The 24,146-nt window shown below is 38.0% G+C and overlaps 1 protein-coding gene across 1 annotated transcript in view; it reads left to right on the top strand.

The window, feature by feature from the left end:
* Positions 1-24,146, top strand: part of CCDC50 (coiled-coil domain containing 50) — a 60,071-nt gene that overhangs the window by 16,604 nt on the left and 19,321 nt on the right. The window contains exons 2-5 of the mRNA XM_007467804.1: positions 9,360-9,422; positions 10,265-10,391; positions 13,343-13,433; positions 21,463-21,580. Coding sequence (XP_007467866.1) covers positions 9,360-9,422; positions 10,265-10,391; positions 13,343-13,433; positions 21,463-21,580 — 399 coding nt within the window. The remainder of the gene's footprint in view (positions 1-9,359; positions 9,423-10,264; positions 10,392-13,342; positions 13,434-21,462; positions 21,581-24,146) is intronic.

The raw sequence follows: 24,146 nt of genomic DNA on the forward strand, positions 1-24,146 counted from the left end.
ATGGTTCAGTTTACGGCAGTCTTTTCTAATATGTGTTCCATCCAACATTGGACCATGTGAATGCACCTCACTTGGGGTTTTGGAGAGTTGTAATTTTCCTTGGGTAACTTTTTTCTACTGTTACTGCCAACACAAAAAGGTTTGGCTTCAAAGCACCAGTCCATAAAGTTTATGCCTGTAGCCCAGGAAGCTTGTGAGGTTGTTTGTGTTTGTGGGTATTTTTAATCATTTATGAAAACTTGAGTCAGATATTTCCTAATGGAAAGTCTTATCTCTATCCAGCAGTTCTACCAGGATGAGTAAAAACTGCTGTTTCCACCCTGCTACCTCCCTTCCCTTTTTCAGTATTCCTCTCACCCTCAGTCTTTTACCCTGTCCGATGGAAATTTCTGACTCAGCCATTTTCACTTTTCCAATAAGTTCCCCAGTTACTCTGTGGTCTCTGATAATGATGCAGATGGTCTGTGATATTAAAGTAGTACTTCTGATTTGAGGACTTATATTATCTCAGCATTTTCAAAACCCACTTGCCTGCAATCTAGTGTGTCTGTGGTTAGCTATATCTCCTTGCCAAACAAGTGGTTTGGGTTACTGGGGCTTTCATTTAACTTTGAATTGGGGGGATTAGGGGAAAACAAAAGCTCAGGAACCTATTTTGATAAATTGCATCAGAGTTAAATGTTGGGATTAAATCAGTTGTTTTGCTTTTTAAAATGTCTCCTTACTGAGCTCAGTCTTGTTCTTTTGTTGAAGGTGTGTGTATGTAGACACGTGTTTAAAACTCATGCTTGAACTATTGAGTAGTACATTATATAACTCAGTGTTTTCTACTGAAGTTCCAACATGGTGGCTGAACTTGCTTTCGTGTTTGGTACTAGTAAAACATTTCTCTCCAGTCAGGAACTGGTGTTATTTCTCCTTTACAGTCATGAGAACTGAACAGCTTTTCATATTTCCCTGATTGCTTTGGTTCTCAGGAAGATCAGATGCAAATTTGGGGTCTTACGTAGACTTTGTTTTTGTTAGCATACATTTTTCCTTAAAAAAAAAAAAAAAAAAAAAAACTTATTCTCCAACCTTAAGGAAACAGTATAATTAAATTGAATCCATACATTGCTACTGCAACTTATTTTTTCCTGTAGCAAATATTTGCTGCTTCACTGTTTAGATGCTTAGATTAAAAACATGTATTTTTTATTATAAAATGTTATGCAAGGGATTATAAATAATAACATTCCATTTCATGGTAGATAAATTGGAAAATATAGAAATGTTTTAGAAGGAAAATAAGCTACATTATAGTCCCACAGTACCTGATCAATGTTAAGATTTTGATGTTTATCTTTTCTAGTATCTTCTAAATAAAATTTAACTTGAAAAATCAAATATTTCAGCTATAGTCAGTGTACACTATAGAAAGGCTCAGAAATCAGCCCTGGGCTCTGCCCATATCATGGCAAGTACCTTCAGGACTTCACCTGTGCATATAGCCCATATAAGATGCCATGTGGATGGTCATCTATTGTGTGTATAAAACAACAGACTGAAGAGTGCCAGTGGTTTGTACAAAACACCCACATACACTGTAGGGAATGTGAGTGCACTCTGAGGCTGGAATTAGGACCAGGGATGATATCTATAGATTGGCAGGTTTTGTCCTTCCACAGACCATTTTATAGTTACCCGAAAGGGAACTGTGTTGAAAGGAAGTGGGCTTCCTGTGGTTAAATATTTATGCGGAGTCCAGATGATTATTTGGACAGGATAAAGCTGGACCTAACAACTACTTAGACCCTTTCTGATAGTCAATTTCTATAATTTTAAGAACGTGATGAATCAGCACCTTTTTATGAACAGTGACTGAAATTTAGAAATATTTGAGCAAACTTGGGAACCCAACCTGTCATCCAGGGCCTTTATTATTTTCAGAGGTACTTTGGATTAAAGCCTCTTGATGCTCTAAGACATTTTAGACTTCTAACCAAGGTGGTGACTTTAGCAGATCAGATATTTGGTAGAACTTTGCAGAAAATCCTGCGTTATACTATTCTGGTCTTTGTGGAGCTTTTTATGAAAAGGGGAGCTTTCTATCATTTTGTAATGTTGATGGAAGGATAATTAACCCTGAAAATGTCTTTCTGTTACTAGATTTCTCAGGACTTTTCTCTCCTCCTACATTTTTTTTTGGTTCTGTCATCTTTGACTTGTTTTTCATTCACCTTATACTTAATTTATTAACATTTTCTAATTTTCAGGACTATTTGGCAGCCTGCAACTATAGAGGACTTCTGAGGACATGAGACAGTTTTATCAAACAAATAGCTCAGGGGACTAGCTCCAGATTCTGAAAATTCATGCCAGCACCTTAGCACACAGTGCATTCTGCTTTAAAATGCCACATACATCCTATGTACCCTGTCAGGCTGTTTAGCTTAATAAACATGTCCTCATGTATACAGACATTTTTCATAGCCCTGGGGTCTAATCTTGGAAATGCCACATATTTAACTATGTGATCCTTGGCATGTTATTCTAACTTTCAGAGCCATTTTGAGTGATGTACTTAATTGTCATCTAAAGGAACCAAGAATTGACCACCTGCCTGAGTGTACAACTTTTCTAGGTGTTCTAGGAGTCTATCAGGTAATTATCCTTTCCATTATAATACATCTGAAATTTGGGGTGTTGGGAACAGAAACCCTTTACTGTCATTTAAGGCATTGTGGGTAGATGTGCAGCTTCTTAGCTTTGTTTAGGTAAGCTAGAGAATGTGGAAATGCAAGAATTCATGGTGCATCATTTATACTAGTCATCATTTTTCTCAGGAGCCCTCCTTTCCACAAGGATTTATTTGAAAATCATCATCCCAGGCATTGAGATAAATATTGGAGAGAAAATGATCCATAAGATTTTTCCTACCTTTCAGGATCTTGAATGTATAATGGGGAAACAAATGAGTACATGTATTTATATGATTAGTTCTCCAGTGTTATATTTACTACATATTATGAAATCACTGGGGGGGGGAAAAGGCTTAAGTAAATCTGCTGGGTGTGTGAGAGTATCAGTTGTGATGGTTTTGGTTCTGTGTCCTATAGGATTGGATTAATAGAGAAGTAACATTTGAATGAGAGGAGAGAGGAACCGCTGGCAGATAGAAAAGGGTTCTTAGGCCCATCATCTGTGTAATGGTGACTAACCTTCCCTCAGACTTGCAAGACTCCCCCACTCTCTGTGTTTCACACCCACACCAACCACCCAAGAAAAACATAAACCAAAACCAATAACCATAAAAATCCCCAAACAATTGAAACAGTGGTTAATGATACTCGATGCCCCAATCATTTGTACAATATGTGGAATGAAAGTCTTTGTCTTTCATAAAGGAATTGCAGAAATCTGTGTGTACTGTGTGGGTAGTTTAGTAAGGGGGGATAATTATATACTAAGGATAATAAGTACAGGAAGGTGGATCTGATTTAATTATTTTATAGATCTCTGCTCAGAAGGCTCTTCTATCTCCCAGACAGATGGAGTAACCATAGTATATTGGAAAGAACAGGGCATTTGGAGACTTGATCAGAAAAGTAGCCCTCCCATTGGCTACTTTATGTAGGAACAAAGTAAATGAGTGTGGAACACCTGTGTTGTTTACCTCTTTAGCATCAGCCAGAATTAGGTGCCACTCTGTTTCCTCTGTCATACTGTAGTTCAATGTTGTTCATTTCAACAAGATGGAAATTATAGACACTAAAAGTCAGAGAAGGATCAAAGGTTACCTTTCAGTTACCCTTTATCCCTAATGAATTAATTGCTCAAACCTTACTTGGGTATTATTCTAATTGTTTTCAGCTTTCTCCCTGAAAGTGGGAAATTTCAGTTGTCAGAGTGACCAGGGGCTCAAAGCTGTGTTTGTTGTTTTGGGGCTCATAATTGGGGCAGGTGGTTAGGAGAGTGTCTCCATTCCATAGCTGAGCATCTCTGAGAAGCTCCCACTGATGGTGGTGCTGATGGGGTTGGAGACTGGTTTTGGTGTTGGTATTTGTGGTGGTGATGTTGATGTTATCTTAGTCCCTATATATAAACTTCGCTGGGGCTGAGAATGTGGAAGATTTGGCATTAGGATGAGGTCTATTCACAGTTTACCTGCATCCCATTTCTCTTCTACTGAGGCAGTTTTATTAAAGCTTTTAATAAAGGGAAGAGACTTCTTTAATCGATTAGAGGGACATTTCTCTTGTAGGGTAGCAGACAAAGGCTTAGGGGTTTTACCTATGTTATCATTTCTTAGTTAAAATTGTCTTTAACAACTCTGAGACACATTAGTCTGAATTCATTAGTACTCTCTTACCAAAGGGAAGAAAAGCCATTGATTTTAGATGGAGATGAGGGAAAGTGGTTAGATCCCAAAGGGAGATTTTCCTTGGAATTTCCCACTGCAGTTACTACCTAGGGTTTTTCTTACAGGTCATCGATGAAATACTGTGCAAAATTTTTTTGTCCTTGCTTTTCAGAAGTGAACACAGGCTAACCGTGATAGCTAGAGACTTCTGCTTGGGAGATAGTGAGACAAAGTAAACTATGTCCATTTTTATTGCTCTGTTTTAGGACCTGGAACCCACCTTCTGAACACCTGTACCACCCTTACCTAAATTTTATTTCATCTTCAATTTCAAAGAAACTAATGCATATTTGTCTTATTTTAATTAGTATTTAATAATATCACTCTTTTCTGACATACTTAAACATAGACCCATTTCTTCTAGGAGTTCTTTGAGCAGAAATATTGGAGGCCAGAAGAGCTCAGGCATTTGCTCATTTGTTGGGTTATCTTGGTCAAGCCAGTTTATTTCTCTGAGCCTAGTTTCCTCATAAACAAAATGAGGATATTGATAAAAATCTTCAGACCCTCAGACAGTTAGGAGGAATAAGTGTGAAAGTACATTGTAATCTACAAAGTGTTATATCAATGTCAAATACAGTTGCCTGTCATTACCAAACTTTCCAAGACAAAATCTGTGTCTGGAACATCTTCCTCATTCATAGAGGGTGTTTCCATGTGAACAGAACAAAGGAAAGTAAGCATAAACCCAGCTCTCAAAGCAGTGAGTATGTATTCCATCTGCTAGTAATAGCATTTACACTAAAACAGAATAATTCACAAAATTATACCAGAACATAAAAGGCAATACAGACACAGTTGAAAGAAATAGTTTCTAGTGAATGTATTAGTAATCCAGGCATTTTTTTTTTTTTTTTTTGCGGTACGCGGGCCTCTCACTGCTGTGGCCTCTCCCGTTGCAGAGCACAGGCTCCCGGAGGCGCAGGCTCAGCGGCCATGGCTCACGGGCCCAGCCGCTCCGTGGCATGTGGAATCTTCCCGGACCGGGGCACGGACCCGTGTCCCCTGCATCGGCAGGCGGACTTTCAACCACTGAGCCACCAGGGAAGCCCAGTCCAGGCATTTTTATGTGGCAGGAAGCTTGCTCAGTTTTCATAGCAATTTATTTTCAGAAAGTTTGGGGATGTGGGTAAAAACATGACAAAACAGGAATGACTTCTTCACTCATCTTCTAGTTTGTATAGAGTTAATTCGTCCCTCTGCTAAGAACGCTTACCAGTTCTGCCCTAGGAGTTTTAACCTTCCTTTGAGTTTGGTTTTGTATGTTAACTACTTTAAGGTTTCCTGATACAGCTCTGCCAAGTCACTCCCACTCCTTACACCTACCCCCAGTTCATAACAAGCACAACTGCTCCACTTTTATGCCTTCAAGGAATTTTCTATAGGTCTTTATAACCTTTATTAAATTTTATATTATGTTTATTTACCTTTCTGTCAACTCCACCTTCTTGATGGCTTGTAAATGACTTATTCCTCCTAATAATAGAATTCAGCAAATGTTTGTTGAATAACTGTGTTTACTAGGTGTGTACTATGCCATTTGTTTATTTAGAGGGATCCACAGATGAATGAGAATCATCTTTCTCTTCAAGGAAAATAGGTAGGAGATATATAAATCCTACTTCCCATTCCTGAGACTTGCTTGGCTTAATATAAACTAATCCACTGTATATATGTACATATCTGGATTTTTAAAATCACTAAAGCTCTGTTCTTTTCATGGGAAAGGGAGAGGTTTCTAGTTTTTATTTGAATGTCTGAAAAATTTTACAAGTCTCTGTGATGCTGTCATTAACGACAGAGCTTAATTCTATTCACAACATTGTTTTCCTCCTGTCTATGGAACGCTGTTCTTTGACTTTATTGACCAGTATTTCTTCATTTTTTCTATTAATGGGCATCTCCTGAAGTCCTACTTTATGCTACATCCAGCACTAACTGTGTGGAAGTTGTAGAGATTGCAGGGCTGGATGGGAATGGAGAATGATGGGGTTGGCTTAATGGCAAGAAGATAACCTGAGATTAGGGTGAATGAAAGTGAACATAGGACGGAAAAAGTTTGAGAAGTGGCAGGATAAAAGCCCAGGGTCCAGTAGTTCGTCTTAAATGTGCCTGCCTGGAAATGTAGTGAGATGAGTTTATGCTGTTTATTCTCAGTACTGTTCATAGCCGTGTGCTTCAAAGTAGAGTGGATTAGAGGAGGAGCAAAGCTCCTGGCTTTGAACTTGTCCTGGCTGAGAATTGTTTTCTGTAATTCCCAAACTGGTTACTGATTTGCAAGGTGGCTGGATGTGTGACTCTCCCCGCTTGCATTAGATTAGCATTGCAAAGAATACAGAGGCTGACTTTGAAAGCAACTAGAGTGGATGCATAGGAAATTATGGATTAAGTAAGTAATATTTCCGCATAAATGAGATGATATATTTGGAAGTTTTTAGTAAACCTTGAAGGGCTAAATCTGTGTATTGACAATACAACCCTGTGCATGTATGAGTGTGTGTACATCTTTGTAGTCATGGAAGATCTTCTAGGTTCTTTTCTAGTGCAGGCCTTACCTGCACTTTGTGGGTACCAATTCAGCCTCTACTGTAATAAGATTCAGGGTCAAATCACAATAACTAAATATACTTCAGCCTTGCTTTTCAGATATTAAGAAATAAGAAGAGTCATTATTAAGGCAATCATAAATTCATAAATTCCTTGGTTATTATGATATGTCAAATGCGTCATCATGTTTATGGTTTATATGTGCTGCTGATGAAATAAAAATGTGAATTTTAAAAGTTTTATATTTAGCTGTAGAATTTCAGTGCAGTATATGTAAAACATTATAAAAAGCACAGAAAATATAGAAACCCAGGAACCTATCACCTAAATTTAATAGATGTTAATATTCTGCCTCACTTCCTTCAGTCTTCTCTAGTTTGTTTGTAAAGCAGTGGAACAGCATATATATAGTCAAGGCACACCTGCCCCTTTGCTTGTGTCTCTAGGGGTCACTATGTCAGTGCCAGATATTAAGAACATATATTTTTACTACAGGTATATGTATCCATAAACATTATATTTTTAATGTCATGCTGACTGAAGTAAAAACCATGAAAATATTGCAGTTATTCACATGGTTATCCACATGGAAAACTGTAGTAATTTTATAATTTTTATTTTATTCAGCATAATATTAAAAGCATATAAAATATATTGTTTTGGCATACCTTTCTGCTCTAATAACATAAATTGAAGTGACTTTTAAACTTTTTAAAATATTCATTCTGAATATTTGTTTTCTGTGAACTAAATCCATACCTGTCTTAGACATTTAATTAATTAATGTTAATCAGCTAAGTGTTTTAGAGAATGCATGTCAGTCAGCATAGAATATCTTCTTTCAGTCTGTTCCCACTGTGGTTTCCCAGAGTCCAGGAGGGCTGGTTGTCATGAGCAGAAAGAGCTCTTGCTTGCTGAGAAACTGACTCCCAGCCCTGCCACCGACAAACTATGTATACAGCCTTCATAAGCCCTTTCTTCATTCTGGCCCTTATTTTCCTCACCTGTTAAATAAGAGGTTTAACCAGCTCTTCTTGAAAGCACTTTCATTCTGTGAAATATTGGGAAACTTTGACCTGGGCCTTAAGTTGTTAGAATTTGCTGAGAATATATTGGATGTAAAAGAACAGGACTTTCTATTGAAATTGCCGGTTTTGTAGTTGCATTTGAGCCAGGGCTAAGTAGGTCATATTCGGTTTAATATGATTTGGGGGCAGAAATGATTTTTCCATCATAAAACCTTTTCAGAGTAATCTTGACGTCTCCAAGCTCTCCCTGCTCTTTTGTTGCATTATCTCTCAGCGAGGGACAGGGCTGTGTGAATTTGTATGTGAACATACATAAGTGCTAAGAATGGCAAAGGAATGTTTTTTCATTCTGTTTTAATTAAATGTCTTCACAGACAAAGTCAGAGCTGCAGAAAGAAATCTGTGAACTCTGGTAAGCCCTAGAGGACAGTTTCATGAGTCCTACACTTTGCAATAGTCTGAGGCTTTGGGAACTTTCCTCTTTAGTGTGAGGTACATGTTTGGAATAGAGTAAGGATATATCACCTAAACTACACGTCCTTAAAACAAACAAAACAGCATTTTTCATGATATGAGTCCTCCATATGTATGTTTGTTTTAAGAAGCAGAAGTTTAAATTACAGTTTGGGGTGGATTGGACCTTTAAGACCATCTCTTCTTATTTGTGTCTAAGAAAGTAGTTCAGGAAACGCTCTTGCCTGGCTCTCCAGATGGAGGCAAAGTTAGGGGCAGATGCCTGGTACCCTCCAAGGTTCCCACTGTCTTTTGGTTTGCAGGCTCTCTTTAGGCAGCTCTATATTTAGAGAGACCTAGAGAACCAGTTCTAACTCGTGTCTGAGGGTGTGGACCCATTGAAGAATGTGACTACACTTAAAGTAGAGATCTGCTCCTGCCTAAGGGACTAATAAAGGTGCGTTTTTCCTTAAGAGCACCAGGATACACATAAGTCTCTGGGAAAGGATCCTCTGAATCCCAGATGGCTTAACTCCTCTGACCATGCAAAAACTCAGATTTTTCTCAGCTGCAATATGTGAAACATTCTTGTCTCTTATTATTACAGCAGTCCTTGCCCTCTCTTTATAGAAGTGGGTTAGAATTTCTGGGCCTCTGCGTTCTGATTCTGTGATTAATTTCCATAGGCCAGGGACCTAACCATTATTTTGTGACACCTTGTTCTTGGCCCTGAGCAGGCACTATGTGGATTTTTGTGAATGAAGACTTTATACTAACTAGTCACTGTTTTGTGCATTGCGAGTTATAAAGTTGATCATCCTAAAATATTAGGTTGGAGTCTTTGAAGTCCTGAACAAGATCTTTTTCTTTTTATGTTAAAGTACTACTAATGAGCCTTCCTGTCTGCCCTTCTCCCTCATCCTCTGCAGTGTGCCGAGATTTTGCTGTCCTGGAGGACCACACCCTGGCCCACAGCCTGCAGGAACAAGAGAGTGAGTAATAGCCCTATGCGTGCTCCTTCAGTTTTCTTTTTTAGTGGTAGCTTGAGGCAGATTTCTCAGAGTGAGGCAGGGAGAAAACAGAATCATCGGGCTGTATCACCCATCCATCCTGAGGGATCTGTCTAGGCAAATGACACCTCAGTGAAGAATGAAGTTCTGGGTGTTTTGAAGTCATATAGCTGGTAGGGATGAGAAGACTCTTGGCTGTATCAGAGGAAAAGAGGGACTTGAACCATTTCCTTTGCCTTAGTGCTATAGGAGGGAGATAGTGGTTATACATGCATCGGGGGTATGTAGAAGGCTGGCAGAGGTATGGGTTCCTTCCCCTAGAATAGGAGGCCTGAACATCTTTTCCCAGGCGAGGGCGGTGTCTAGATTGTAGATTTTTCTGAATTTTTTATGTATGTACTCATGAATAGTAAATCTAAGTTATATGTGTTATACAGAAGTACGTAAGTATGAATTTGTAATTTGTGAATCATTAATTCGTGTGTCACTATAAAAATTCAGTATTGAAATAGTATTTTATAAATAAGGTGGCAACTTGTAGAGCAGAAAGAACACTGGCCCTGGTTTTAGATTATTTGAGTAGAAGTCCTGGCACTGCCACTATTTTATCTTGTGCCCAATACAAATTACTTTAACCTTTCTGATTCTCTTTTTCTGCAATGCAAAGATGAAAATAATAACTCCTGTGCTGTGTATTTAGAGCATAAGATGAAATGATGGATGTGAAGCCCTTTTTAATGGAAAGGCTCTTCTTAAGTTTATTCTCAGGTTTATCATTAATAAGCCAAAGCATTATAACTCCTCTCTCCAATTTTACTCTCCAGTTGAGCATCATTTGGCGTCGAATGTTCAGCGGAACCGTTTGGTCCAGCATGATCTCCAGGTGGCTAAGCAGCTTCAAGAGGAAGATCTGAAAGCTCAGGCTCAGCTGCAGAAGCGCTACAAAGACCTGTGAGGACTTGGGGACTGGGAGGGCATCATGCCCGGACTGGTTTTCTCTGTGGGGTCAGCAACCAGGGCAGGGAAGAGGACTCTCCATCTGTTCCTCTGATTCCTTTCACTATTAGATTACAAATCCTACAGTGACTATCCCATAGTTTTCTTTGAATTAAAAAAATTGTCTTTGTTGTTGGAATACATTACTAGGTTTTGGGACATGTGGTTTCTGGTGTGGACTCAACACTCTTCACTGATGACTTTGAGTCATTTGGTCCACCTCTGTGACTCAGTTTTCCTTACCTGTACAGGGGGCAAATGATCTCTGTCCCCTCTGCCTCCTGGGCTTTTGGGGGGAATCCAGTGAAATACTGGATATCAAAGAACTTTATGAGGTCTGTTGGGTTCCTTTATTGTTTCCTAGCAGTGTTTGCTACTCTTATTTTCCTAGAACCCCTGGCTTTTCTTTTTGTGTGGCTGCGCCACACAGCTTGCAGGGTCTTAGTTCCCTGACCAGGGATCAAACCTGTACCCCAGCAGTAAAAGCACCATGTCCTAACCACTGGACCGCAGGGAAGTCCCAAACCCCTTGCTTTTTAAGTAGAGGCAGAATCTTTTGGAAAACTCTGAATCGTACCCTTAGTTCTCTTCATAACTTCAGTGTCTGACCAGAGTTATTTGTCTGTCTCCTCCTAAATGGAGAGATCATGTCTAAGGTCTCTTCCAGCACAATGACTTTTTATTCTTTTTAATGTTTTAAAGGCTCACAGAGTACATTTCTTCTTTGAGAGAGGCTCCTATACCTAAATCTCTAATGGTGGATTTAACCACAAAATTGTTTTGAGGAGGAAGGGGTAAAGGAGGAAGTGAAGGGACCCTTCTATTTACTTTAGTTGTCATGTTTAAATAAACAGGATAGCCTATTATTTTTGCTGCCTTTGAGGAAGGGTTTTTCTATTTTATTATTTTCAGAGAGGACTTTATTCGTGATTTTATTCAGCTTCCTTATTTTGTACATAAACATTCTTACTGACTCTTGCTAATAACTCTGCCACCGTGAAAGGCACCAGAGAGCACAGATATGAATAAAACATAGCCATTGCCTTTAAGGAACTCAGAGGAAAAAAACTCTGAGCGTTTGCCAAAGCAACACACAAATTTGTGAAACATTCCATATTTTTAAAACTAGATTAATAAACACTTTTTGGTAAGTTTAAAAAAAAAAGTAAGTGAAAAGAGGGTATGGAAATAAAAAATGAGTAGATTTTTATTTTCAATTCTGGGGTTTGAATGGTTCAGAATCCTTGAATGTTAGACCTGTAATATGAAGTCATTAAGTCCAAAAACTTTTATAGCTGATAAGACGACATAAGAGTGCATGATTCACTGGTTCACAGTGGCAGGACTGGAAATCAGGTCTCCAGGCATCTTGTCCAGTGATTTTTCTACTGATTCTAAAACAGCTTGCCATTTCTGCTTCTGACCTGTGTTCTCTGTCTTGTATTCCCTTCCTCCCTTTCTGTCCTGTATGTGCGTTATACACATACATACATACCCCCATGTGCGCACACATCTACTTTCACCTACACCTATTTCCCAACATGTTGAAAGTGACCAGTTCTTTATACAAATGAGAATAGTCTTCATCCCCTCAGTTTTGTTAGAATAGAATGTATGGATTTCGATTCCTTCAGAGAAGTTAGGATATTGCCCCCAACACCCAACACTTTTCAGTTATAAAAGACTGCCATTAAACATGGAATATACAACCAAGACTAGCTTAACTGAGTACTTTAAGTTCAACTGGAAGGGGGAGAATAAGAGGAAATATTTGTGTAGCAAACGAACTGCATATATAAACCACAATTGTAATTTTATTCCAGCATCTTTTTAGATAGTGAACTCTAAACGTGCCTGTATCTCTCTCCTAGTTAGCAGTTAAAGGTTGTGAAGGCTGTGTAAAGGTTGGCTCCCCAGCACTATCACACTCTAGAGTTATAAGCTTGCCCAGTGACTTTTCTTGAAATCTGCAGCCAGAAGACTTGTGTACCTGTAGCCATCTCTGAGATCCAAACCCCATTTTCTGTTGGAACCACTGTTTCATAGGTGCTGTTTTAAAGGATCTATTTCTCCCACCAAAATGATTTGTCTTGTTTCTCCCACCAAAATGTACTATGGGCTTCTGAGTGCAGGATGGAGATTTATTTATTTTCATATCCTCAGTGTTGAGCATGGTGCCTGGATGATAGCAGGTGTTGTTTGAATCTTTTTGAATGCACAAATGCCAAAACAAAACAAAACTGTGGTAGCAGCAGTATTACAAGATTTGGGTTTTTTAGTGGCCAGAGTATTAAGAAAACTGGCATCAGCCACAGAGGTTTCTCCTGGGACCTAAAGCTAGGGAATATACACTGGGGTTTTCCCTCCCCTTTTTAAAAGTTTTACTGAAACTGAAAAAAAATGCCTCTAATTAAAAAATTTATAAAAATCACTTTAAAGTCTATACCACCACCTCTAGGTGGCCACAGTATTATTGACATTTTAGTGAACTCACTCCCAGTTTTTTTCTGCATACTCTGTACGTATTTGGTTATTTGTGGACCTTATTCTCATAGTGTACATCTCCTTTGAGGGAACATGCCTGTCTCTGTAAAGCGACCCCAGTAGGGTGAGGTGATATGGTAGTATAGAAAAAGCCTGGAGCTTTCCGTTGTAGTGTCTGGGTATCACATTCTGATTCTACCACTTATTTTCTCTGCAATCTTAGGGAAATGATTCCACTGCTCTGGGCCCTCAAGTTTTTTCATCTGTAGGATATGACAATATCAACCTCTTTGCATCATTATTGTGAAGATTAAGTGAGATAAAAATATGCACTGGCTCATAGTGAGTGTTCAGGAAATTGTGTTTAGGAAAAATCATTCCTTATGTTCTTTATTCATGTTGTTTTCACCTTTGTGTTTTAGTGAACAACAAGACTGTGAAATTGCTCAGGAGATTCAGGAGAAACTGGCTATTGAGGCCGAGAGACGACGCATTCAGGAGAAGAAAGATGAGGTACAACTTAGTTGATCCCCGTCCGCCCCGCAGAGCGGGGCTGCTCAGCTCCAGAGCTGTGACTTTCTGTATTCACGGGCTCAGTGTAGGGTTGCTGGATGGGCAGAAGAACTCTCCCCTTTTGGGGTGCATAGTCCAAGTGTCACCCTCCATGAACCACTGTTTATTGCCCTTTGACCGGTTGTTTAAGTAGTGAAATCTTAAAAGATGATAATGGATAATTCGACATAAATTGTGAATTCGTTTCCGTAGGGCTACTGTAACAAATTACCACAAACGTGGCTTAAAACAGTAGAACTTGGGCTTCCCTGGTGGCGCAGTGGTTGAGAGTCCGCCTGCCGATGCAGGGGACACGGGTTCGTGCCCGGTCTGGGAAGATCCCACATGCCGCAGAGCGGCTGGGCCCGTGAGCCACGGCCGCTGAGCCTGCGCGTCCGGAGCCTGTGCTCCGCAGCGGGAGAGGCCACGACAGTGAGAGGCCCGCGTACCGCCAAAAAAACAAAACAAAACAAAACAAAACAAAAAACAACAATAGAACTTTATGTCTCACAGTTCCGAAGGCTGCAAATCTAAATGAAGATGTTCGCAGGGCCATGCTACCTATTAGGAAAGATCCTTCTTTGCCTCCTCCTAGCTTCTGGTGGCTCTTGGCTGTCTGGCATTCCTTGGCTTGTAGTTGCATCATGTCAGTCTCTACCTTTATTGTCACATGGCCTTCTTCCCTGTATCTTTTTGTCCTTTTGTTTTCTTATAAGGACACCAGTCATTGGATTGAGGACCCACCCTAATCCAGTGTGATCTCCTCTTAATTATATCTGCAAAGATCCTATTTCCGAATAAGACCACGTTCTGAAGTTCTTGGTATAAATGAATTTTTGTCTGCGGGTTATTCCCACAACTTTAGGGAGAGCAGACCTTGAGTGTAGCCTGAACAGGAGTTCATTGCTCTCATTCTTTTTCGTTAATGGTCACTCTCCTGTGATACGCTGCCTCAAAACAATGATCTGTTTGACTCTGTATATATTTTTAAACTGTGTTGTTTTTAAAGCTGAAAATGGCTAAAATTAGCAGTAGTATATGGTTTGTGAGAAGACTTGAATTTGCGCTTAATGATCACTCGCTTTTGTGTTATGTTTTCAGCATTTCAAATGGTTCCTTTTCAATTTGCATTGATTCTCTGTCTGCTTTTTTTACACCTATTGTGCTGTTCTTGGCCATTGTCTTGATTTATAATAAGGAAAAAATGATTTATTATTTTTAATAGTAGGATGACCATATGGTATTTTGCACACTCAGAAATACTTTTCAGGGTTAAAGGGGGTGCTATTAATAAGTACATAAACTGGGACTCTCCTGGGCAAACTGGCACATACGATCACCCTATTAAATAGATATAATCAGGGTTATCAGTGAACCAGCCTGCATCTTCTGTTCCTCCACTGAGCCATCCTTGTTCCTCTGGAACTCCTTGTTCAGTGCCAGGTGAGTGTGAGATGCCTGGTGTGAGTGTATTTAGCTATTTCTTTAAGAAACAAACCATGATTATGTGATGATCAGAGTTGTAAGTAGGAATTAAGGATTCCTTTTCATCCTTCCTGTTAGCAACACAGGAGCTCTTTCTTACTACAGGATGTGTTGCATCTCTATAGTCAAGACTGCCTTGGAGATGAAACTGGCAACTGAAAGAAGTGATTATGCTTTGTAGACAGAAAAGCTTCTATTTTAAATATCACAGAGTAATGAAGTTGGCTTCTTATAAATGCTACTGGTGTCCTGTAATTCCCCCACCCCCACCCCATTCGGGGAAAAACAGTATTCGGGAAACCAAAATACTTTATTTTACGCATGTGGAATCTAAATAGCAATCACAATAATCTCATTGTTACACTATATAAAGTGTGTAGTGTAGTGAATAACTGCATTTTTCAGATGAAGAAATTAAGTCTTGAAGAAGTAAATGACTGGTCCCAAGCTACAATAAGATGCCAGAGAAATGTCTGTACAGTTCAGTCTCCTGACTGACTGCCTCTGACCTGGATGTACTGTGACACAACATAGAACACAGAGTCTTTGGAGTTAGACTACCCTGGGTTTGAATCTTATCCATTTAACTTTTAGCTGAGACTTTCAGCATCTCACTTAACCATGTAGAACCTCAGGTTCCAAATTGAAGAACTCCATGGTAACTCCACACTTACCCCAAAGGGCTGTTGTGAAGTTTAAATGAAATTAAGTATATAAAGTCTCTGCCACATAGTAAATTAATAGTTGCTCTTTCCTTTTTGCTTTCTTGCCAGGTGTCTTCCCCACCATTCTGCCCCTTACAACAACTCTGATTTCTCTTATAGGGAGATAAGCGTGAAATTAGAAAGGGGAAACAATACGCAGGCTTAGGTGTGTTCTAGTGTGGTCTGATCTGAGGGATCTTCAGGAGTTTATGCTTTGCTGCCCTCCTACTACACTGCCTTCCACTATTGTTTGACCTACTGAAATGTTCCCCTTTTCCCAGTGCAGTGCAGTGAGAGATGAGAAATCCAGTTGTGGGCGTTTAGTGAGACTAGCCTTTAAAAAACTGCTTTCAGACTTTTTTGACTTTTCACTGATGCCTTAGATTAGATGGCTGTCCCGCCAAGATGTTCTTCTGTTGTAGAGAAATGTGACTCCCAGCTGACTAGTATGTTGTAATAGTAAATAAACAAAATCTGCATTAGTAAAGTTTGATGTTGAAGGATGTATGATAATCCTTATTTATTTTAGTCCAGGGTGCCTAATAGGGGAGACTAAGACAATTGTGCTAATTTTTCTGGCCAACTTTGCATTGCCTGTTACTCATCAGCTGTCCGAATTCTGCCCCCCTCCTCACCGCCCCCATGCTCTTCTGCTTCCTTGTAGAGTCTGCTTAGCTAATGAGTTCTTACTGAACGGCAGGGCTGTGGAAAATTCCTCTCTGGATTTTCACCCAAATCTCTTTTAGAGATTTTTGGGGTCAACTCTCTTGGGTAGTTCCTAGTCCCCCAAAACAGATGTAGAATCCAAGGCCCCTTTCCTCTTGGGACAGATTTTTTTTCTGAACAACATTGTTCCTGAGTAGAGTTATACGACTTTGTGTGGTTGAATTAGCATGTCTAGCTTTGTTATGGTATAATTTTATTGTGTTTTTTAACAGAGCACAGTTGTAAGGAAGGTAGCATTTCCATTGGGGAGACAGATGTAGAAAAATTTAAAAAAGATCCTTTGTGGGCTTCCCTGGTGGTGCAGTGGTTGGGAGTCCGCCTGCCGATGCAGGGGACGCGGGTTCGTGCCCCGGTCCGGGAAGATCCCACATGCCGCGGCCAGGTATTTTGCTCCAGATTCCAAGATCTTAACCAGTATACCATATTTACCTCGTTTTCCTGACCAAAAAAATGTTATTTCTTTCTTTCCCTCTTCCTTCCTTCCTTCCTTCCTCTCATTGCCCTGTTGAAGGGGCTTGTAGCCTTTGGTAATACTGGACTGTATGAGTTTGTGATTAATATGGGGGGATTAATTTTATTGGGCTCTTTCTCTTTGGTCACAGCTTTAGCATTTGTCATTGTTGTTTAATGAAGCCAAGAAACGTGTGTTTAGTTGATTTAACTCAGTTATTCTTAAATAAAACTCTTAACTACTTGTGTGTGAATGTATACATATGTGTGTCTTTGAACCTAGGTCCAAATATATGTGAATGTGAAACTATTTTAGCGAAAAACTTTTTGTGTGTGTGTGTGTAAATAAACAGTAGCATGGCCAACCATGTTATGAAAAGTCTGTGGCACTAGTCCAACAATTTGGAGCCATTTATAATGTGAACTGTTCAGGGAAAAACTTAGTAACCAATTTACATTAAAAATTAATCTAGTGTGAGCCATGGTACTTTTTCATAGCATTCTTAAGGTCATTAGTAATTTGTGTTCTAAAAAAATATTTATATAAGTTGGTAATATCTAGAGAATAGCTCAGATAATAGTAATTTTAGCAACTGAAATTTTTTCCTGTGTTTTGGCACTTTAGAAATAGGTTTATACATATATAGCCAGACAGGGGGAGTGAGTGGGTTTCTTCTGGTTGAGAAAATTCTCTCTTTTTATCTTAGTTATACTGATGTTTTTATAGCAAGGGAATTGGTGTTACCCTCTTTTTCTGGTCTTATAGAGTAACCCTCTTGGGATTATTCCTGCTTTGAGTTCCCTACTGAGTTAGATGTTAATATATTAATTGCTAGTTAATAAAAGAAATTTAGCAATCTAATGAAATGGCTTCCTTCTTTTTGTTCTTCTGACAGTCATTTGACAATCACATTTTCAGATCTCCTTTAGCTTTTCTTTATACCCAAGATTTTCTCATTTTGAATCCCAGTACTATTGTGTGATAGAGGTGAAAACTTTAAGGGGGAAGTAACCCTGATATAAAATCATATAAACCATAAAAATACCCTAAGGAATCCAGCACCACAGTTCAGTAATTTGTCTTCTACTTGAGAAAGATGCATGGGGTTCCTCTGGGTTCCACTGCACCTTGATTGTATGAATGCTTCTCTTAGAGCACTCATCTTTGCGTGTCTTACATTAGGTTAATCACTTTTCTTCTAGCACTTAATAGATAAGAACATTAACAATATTGACCGTATATCTTGTTTTCCTATAGGAGGTCTCTAGCAGAATGTTTGACCCATTGAAGGGAATCAGTAAATCTATTTTTTTTCTTAAAATAACTTTCCTCTAGCGTTCCAGGGATCCTTACCTGTGCCCTTACTTATGCTCACAGCTTCCAGTTTTCCAGAGTTGAGTGTTGTTTCAATAAGTGTATTTACTAGAAAGTCTTGTATGCAACAGAGGTGTTTCTACATATTAACCCAAAGTAAGTCTACCTGATTAATTAAAAAATAATTGAATGTGACTTCAAAAGGGCTTATGAGTTCTTTTAGATTTTTTTTCCCCAAGTTATGTTTTATTGAACACTAGTTTCATAAGGTTTATATTTTTTTTATGTAACAAAAAGGCATCTGTCACAAAATAAATTTGGAAATTCCTGGGTTACAGGAAGATAACAGGTTACTTTTCTTTTATCAAAGTGTTAAAATGAGCTAATGTGTTTAAAGAGTTAGATATAATACATGTTTTCTATTGAATGCTTTCTGGTTTATTTGGAGAAACTTTTGATACCAGTGTTCTCAGAAACAGAGCTTGAGAAATGCTGTTCTAGACTAACCTTTAACAGGAAGGAAACTGAAGACTAAGGAGGTTGTTTATGTCAAGGGTGACTAAGCTGCATCCAAGCATTGTGACTAATAATTGCCATCTTTAGCTTGTTTCAGGGGAAATTTTTTATATTGAAATCACCTAACTAAACCCATTGTGCAGTAATGTTGGAGAGCAGGGAAGAAAACTGACTTGGGCTAAACCACGGTTTATAATATAGCAGCAATTTTCCTTTCACTCCTCAAGTCTAGCTAGCTGTTCTTCTCAGACAGAGGAAGCTTACTCAGAAAAGAGCTGAGAGGTTAAAAGAGCAAAAGGTTTGGGTGCTAAGGGGCATGACACATTATGATTATTATTATTCTACTTGGTTAAAAGCCCTCCTTTTGACTAGCTAATACATTGTACAAAAGAGGCATCACCTTTGTTTCTCTTTGGTTCAACTTTGGCTCTTCACATTGAGAAGGCTTATTACTATGTATTAATTAGGACTAAATTCAATAGCAGCAAAGCAATTATAAAGTCCCTGGAGTACAGTTTAATAATTTCTACTGGCAGTTGGACCTGGTAATTTTCCTTTATATTTTTATTCAGTTATATCAAGGGAAACTTTTTGTTTTCAGTAAAACAAACCACTTAGGAAAATGAGTGTTGGGTGCTGAGTAAACATGACAACTCAGGGAAGTGTTTACATTTTCTTCCTACTTGTGCAGTAAAATAAATAGGGATTTGGGAAATTCTGTAACAGGTATTACTTTGGGGAGAATAAATTATCTTGTCACACCTCTCTCTTTTCCTAACTGACTGATATATTGCTTTGCAAGACATCAAATAGAATGAACCTGGCACAGGGGATGGCACCTGGTAACACTCCCAGATTTATTACAGTGGTGCATTAGGGTGTCAAGACATTTGACTTTAAGGTTGAGTAGTTCAGACTCTATTTTACAGATAAAGAATTCAGGCCCAAAGAAATCCATTTTCGTAGTTAATGTTTCTCTCCCCGTGTCTCTAACGCATCTCTGACTTGAACTGGAAGAGAAAAAGGAAGTCATCATATTCTTTAGGTTTAGGGGATATTTTTCCATCAGAGTATTAGAAATTCAGATTTCTTTGCATGAAAATTATACTCGTGTTTTAAGTGGAATTGTGTTCTTTACCTTTCATTCTGAGCTGCAGTATTTTGTGAGTGCTTTTACATGGATTACTTATCAAATATATATGTGTATGTTTTACAGACGTATGAGAAGTTTCCAGCATAGAAATCAGTTAAAGGATATATGTTAATAGTATATTTATAAGTTTGAATTTAGGCATGTACTTAACATAAAGTCAGATTTGTAAGGCTATTTTTTGAACATTAAAAGCCAAGTATATGGATAACGTTTGCTAATTTACCTAGCCTCAGTATCCAACTTACTGCTACACTGATATAAGAGAAATTGAGTCATTCAGATGAATTTTATTTGCCTTGCAGTCTTAGTATATTCTTCACATTGACTTATTCAGAAAATTGCAAAAAGAAGAATAGTGATTAAGTCTTGCCTCAAAATATGCACCATTTACATCTGAGCACATCTTATATTCCTCATTGTAAATATAAAGAAGTTAGCCCCTCAAACTACCTATGGCTCTTATTACCATTTGCATCAGTGAGTATTGTTGCCATATTTGTAAGATCTTTAAGAATCTGATGATGGCTAGGGATCTTTTTTCCAACAAAGTGTACATGAATAAAGTTAATGTGCTATTTTATTGGGCCTTTCATAGAAATAATCTTCAAATTCAGAACACTGTCACTTTCTAGCTCAAAACCTTTAGGAACCCTTCATCCCTTACATTACAGATGCCAGACTTCTTAAGATTGTCTGTAAGGGGCGCCTGTGATCCAGCTTCTGCCTGGTTTTTTAGCCTCGCCTTTTTCGGTCACACCCCACATCCAGTGTTCTCATTGGACTATTGGTTGTTCCCTAGATTGATGCCCATTAAAATATTTATAACTTTGCTGATGCTGTTCTCTGTTCTTCCCTTACCTGTTGGAATCCAGTTCTTTGTTCAAAACCTAACATTAATGCAAAGGCTTGAACTAATCCGTTTGAGTAGAAATAATATTCCCTCTTTTGTGCTCCCATAGACATTTTACCCTCTTTTTTGAGACATTTATAATTTCGTTGTATTGCAGTTATTTGTATATACCTTTGTTTTCATGGGGGACGGTAATCGTTTAGGGGACGCAGTCAGAATGTTATTACTCATCACTCAGTAACTGCTAAAAACTTGCCTGGAGACAGAGCAGAGGGGAGACAGGAGGAAGACTGTTTTCTCTTTTTTATTGATAGTTAATACGGCGGTCCTCTAATGCAAAGCTAAATCAGAATCAACTGAAAAATTTTTTTTAAAGTTTTCAAATTACATTGTAAATACAGTTTATAAAAGTTTATAGATTATGGTACTCTTCCTCATTCAGACTTAGTGAATCATCATCTTGGAAAAAGGGCCCATAAATATGTATTTTAAAAATTCTGTTCTATAACCACCTTTAGGAACATTACATTTGAACGTCTTCAAGTTAATTTAGATTTAAATTCAATTAAAAAACCTTTCCCTCTCATCTGGATCCTGTGCCCTTCCTGTTGAGCAGTCATCTGTGGCATCTGGACACAATGAGCTTAATATCAGGAAGTCTAGAGAGCCTAGCTGGAGGCAGAGCCACAAAAGCCTGGCAGTGGAATGTCAAACCATTGACCTGTAGGGTCACTGTATGGAGTTTGTTCATTCTCTGGTAATGTTTATTTCCCTTCTCTTTGTATTTGCAGGACATAGCTCGACTCTTGCAAGAAAAAGAGTTACAGGAAGAGAAAAAGCGAAAAAAACACTTTTCAGAGTCCCCTGGAGCCAATGCTTATGGTGATAGTTACTATTATGAAGATGGAGGTAAGTTTTTGCATCATGACCTACTCTATCCTTAGACTCAGTTGCAAGACACCCCTTTAAATTTGTCTGTAAAGTGACCCTAGGGCCCCTTTAGATTTGTGGTGGAATTTTATCTTATCTAATAAATTCATCTGTTCTTTAGTTGGATGACCAGAGCCATTTTTATGGCTGTTAAAACTTGAATATAGTTTAGCAAAATTTGGCATGCATTCTTTTGCACTATTGCTACTTGGAATGTTGTATTACATTCTAAGCACATAAACTGGGGTGTGGAAAAGTGGCATATGAGTCTCTGGGCTTGATCTTTCTCAAGGAAATCTGGACAGTACTGTTTGAAGCAGCAAAGCGGCACAAATAATAAAGGAGGTACAGCATTTATCAGTTACTGGATACCAAAGCTTTTTTTCCATGCTTCTTATCTTTTAAACCTAGGCCAATGGGTTAACCTGCTGATGACAGAATTGAATTTTAAGATTCTCTGTTTATTTTTTGCTTTTGATGCTTTCTTTGCTATTTGATTACCATATAGAAAAATTTCTGAGATAGAGAGATCCCTTCTCTAGTGCTTGCTTTTGCAATGTGGTGGTGGTGGTGATGGTGTGGTGGTGGCACTTGTGGTGGTGGTGATTCTTTATCTTAAAAGTGTGTTGGGAAACGAGTATTGACAAATATTGTTCAGTCCTTTTTAAAGATCTGTCAAAGGAAAGACATTTCCTATAGTTTTTAGTGTCAGTATTTATTGTAGTTCAGCTTGGAGACTATACTTAGGATACCAGCTAAATAAAATCTAAAAGCAGCTTCTAGAGAGTAAAGATTTTAAGGTCAGTAATCCCCAAGTCCCTTGAAAATTAATTGTCAATTGCTTTTCTATAATTTCATTGTAAAAGGTAAGTAGGTGTTTGCTTTGATGAGTAGAATGAAAGATACATATATGTAGTTGATAGGATTATTATAGTTTGAGTCTTGCAGTCACAGTGTTCTAAATCTATCCTAATCAGTAGAGCTCAGCTCTATAACACAATCAGTAAGCAGGTTGATTCTCTACTTATTGCTTGGCGTGTTGTTCTTCCATATGTAAAATGCTCAGCTCTTTGTTGATAGCCATTTTCCTTATGCTGGTTTTTCTAATCAAATGTGGTACATCATTTAAAAAGAAAAATTATTGCCGTATTTTTCTGTACTAGAGGTCAGAAGGTAAAGAGTTACTCGTCAGCTTTAATTAAAATCTTAGAAATGTGGTCTGGCATAAAACATTAGGGTGGTAAGTAAATTAAGTACACTAAAGTACTAATTTTAGCATTCCTCTATTAAAACCTTATACTAACTTGAATTGGGACTCAAGCCTGGTGGTTTTGACCAGAGTGCTGACATACTGTTTCATCTCTCTAGACTATGTTAAGAATTCCGTGGATTTTCAGGGACACCTAAAATTTTTACAAATCTCTATTTAACTGCTTTTGTAAAGTTATGGAGAATGGCACATATGCTACTTTTTTGGAGTTGGGGGGGATTGGTAAGAGAAAACAATGACCTTCTGAGCATATGCCTGTAAAGTACTGTTGGAATTTCTCTTCAGTTGTGTTGTTGTTGGGAGACGATATATCGCTGAACACGTGATCTTCATTTATGTGCCTTTGAGTTAGACTAAGTTGAGTTCCACAGAAACCATATTGCAGTCCAGCTCATATTTACAAGGCAGCCTTATGTTCTTTGCAGTGGTCCTTTCCCAACACATAAGGGATATTCTTAAATTGTCCTTCTTTGCGTGCAATATGATTTTTGTCTGTCATATAATAATCACAGCAAATCATTTCAGAAGTGGTTGTTTTAGCTTTCATTTTACTTAAACTTTAATAAATTAATCTTTTAAGAATAATTTATAGATTTTCTACAAATCTGAAATTATCCAAAACATCTGTCAGATTTATAATGATTGAAATGGTATATCTTATTCATTTATGAATCCATGTTTTTTTTTCAAAGCCACTTACCTGTATTGCAAGCATATTAGAGACTTAAAGTCATGGTTTTTGGAGTCATTAGACCTTGATTCATGTTTCATCCATTCCTTAGAAAAAATTGTAATGTTAAGGAAGTTATCTACTGGAATCACTCTAAGCCTTTTTCTCATCTCTAAAATGGAGATTCTAAAAATAAATCCTTCACATGGATGTTGAGAAGATTAAACAACGTAATATTTCTGAAGACTTATAAACTCTAAAGTACTATTATTTATACATATATTAATGTAATGTGTGTACTACATGGTATTTTGTCTATTTAAACAAAAATCATTTTATTTTGAAAGACAAACATGGAAGCACACAAATGTTTGCACATATATATGCAAACATATGTGTGGGTGTATATATATGTATGTATTGGCTATAAGGAAGTTAATTATATTTGCCAAATAACTTGGTCTCAAGAAACATAAAAGTTTCAATCCTTAACTGAACTGGGTTTTAAAGGATTCAAACAGATTCCTCCACCCCTGTCTTCTTTTTTTTTTTTTTCTTTCCCAGGTTTAAAGATATCACAAGTGATCACAATAAATATTTTTTCC

The sequence above is a fragment of the Lipotes vexillifer genome, unplaced genomic scaffold (assembly GCF_000442215.2).
Source record: "Lipotes vexillifer unplaced genomic scaffold, Lipotes_vexillifer_v1.1 scaffold228, whole genome shotgun sequence".
NCBI classification, from domain to species: domain Eukaryota; kingdom Metazoa; phylum Chordata; class Mammalia; order Artiodactyla; family Lipotidae; genus Lipotes; species Lipotes vexillifer.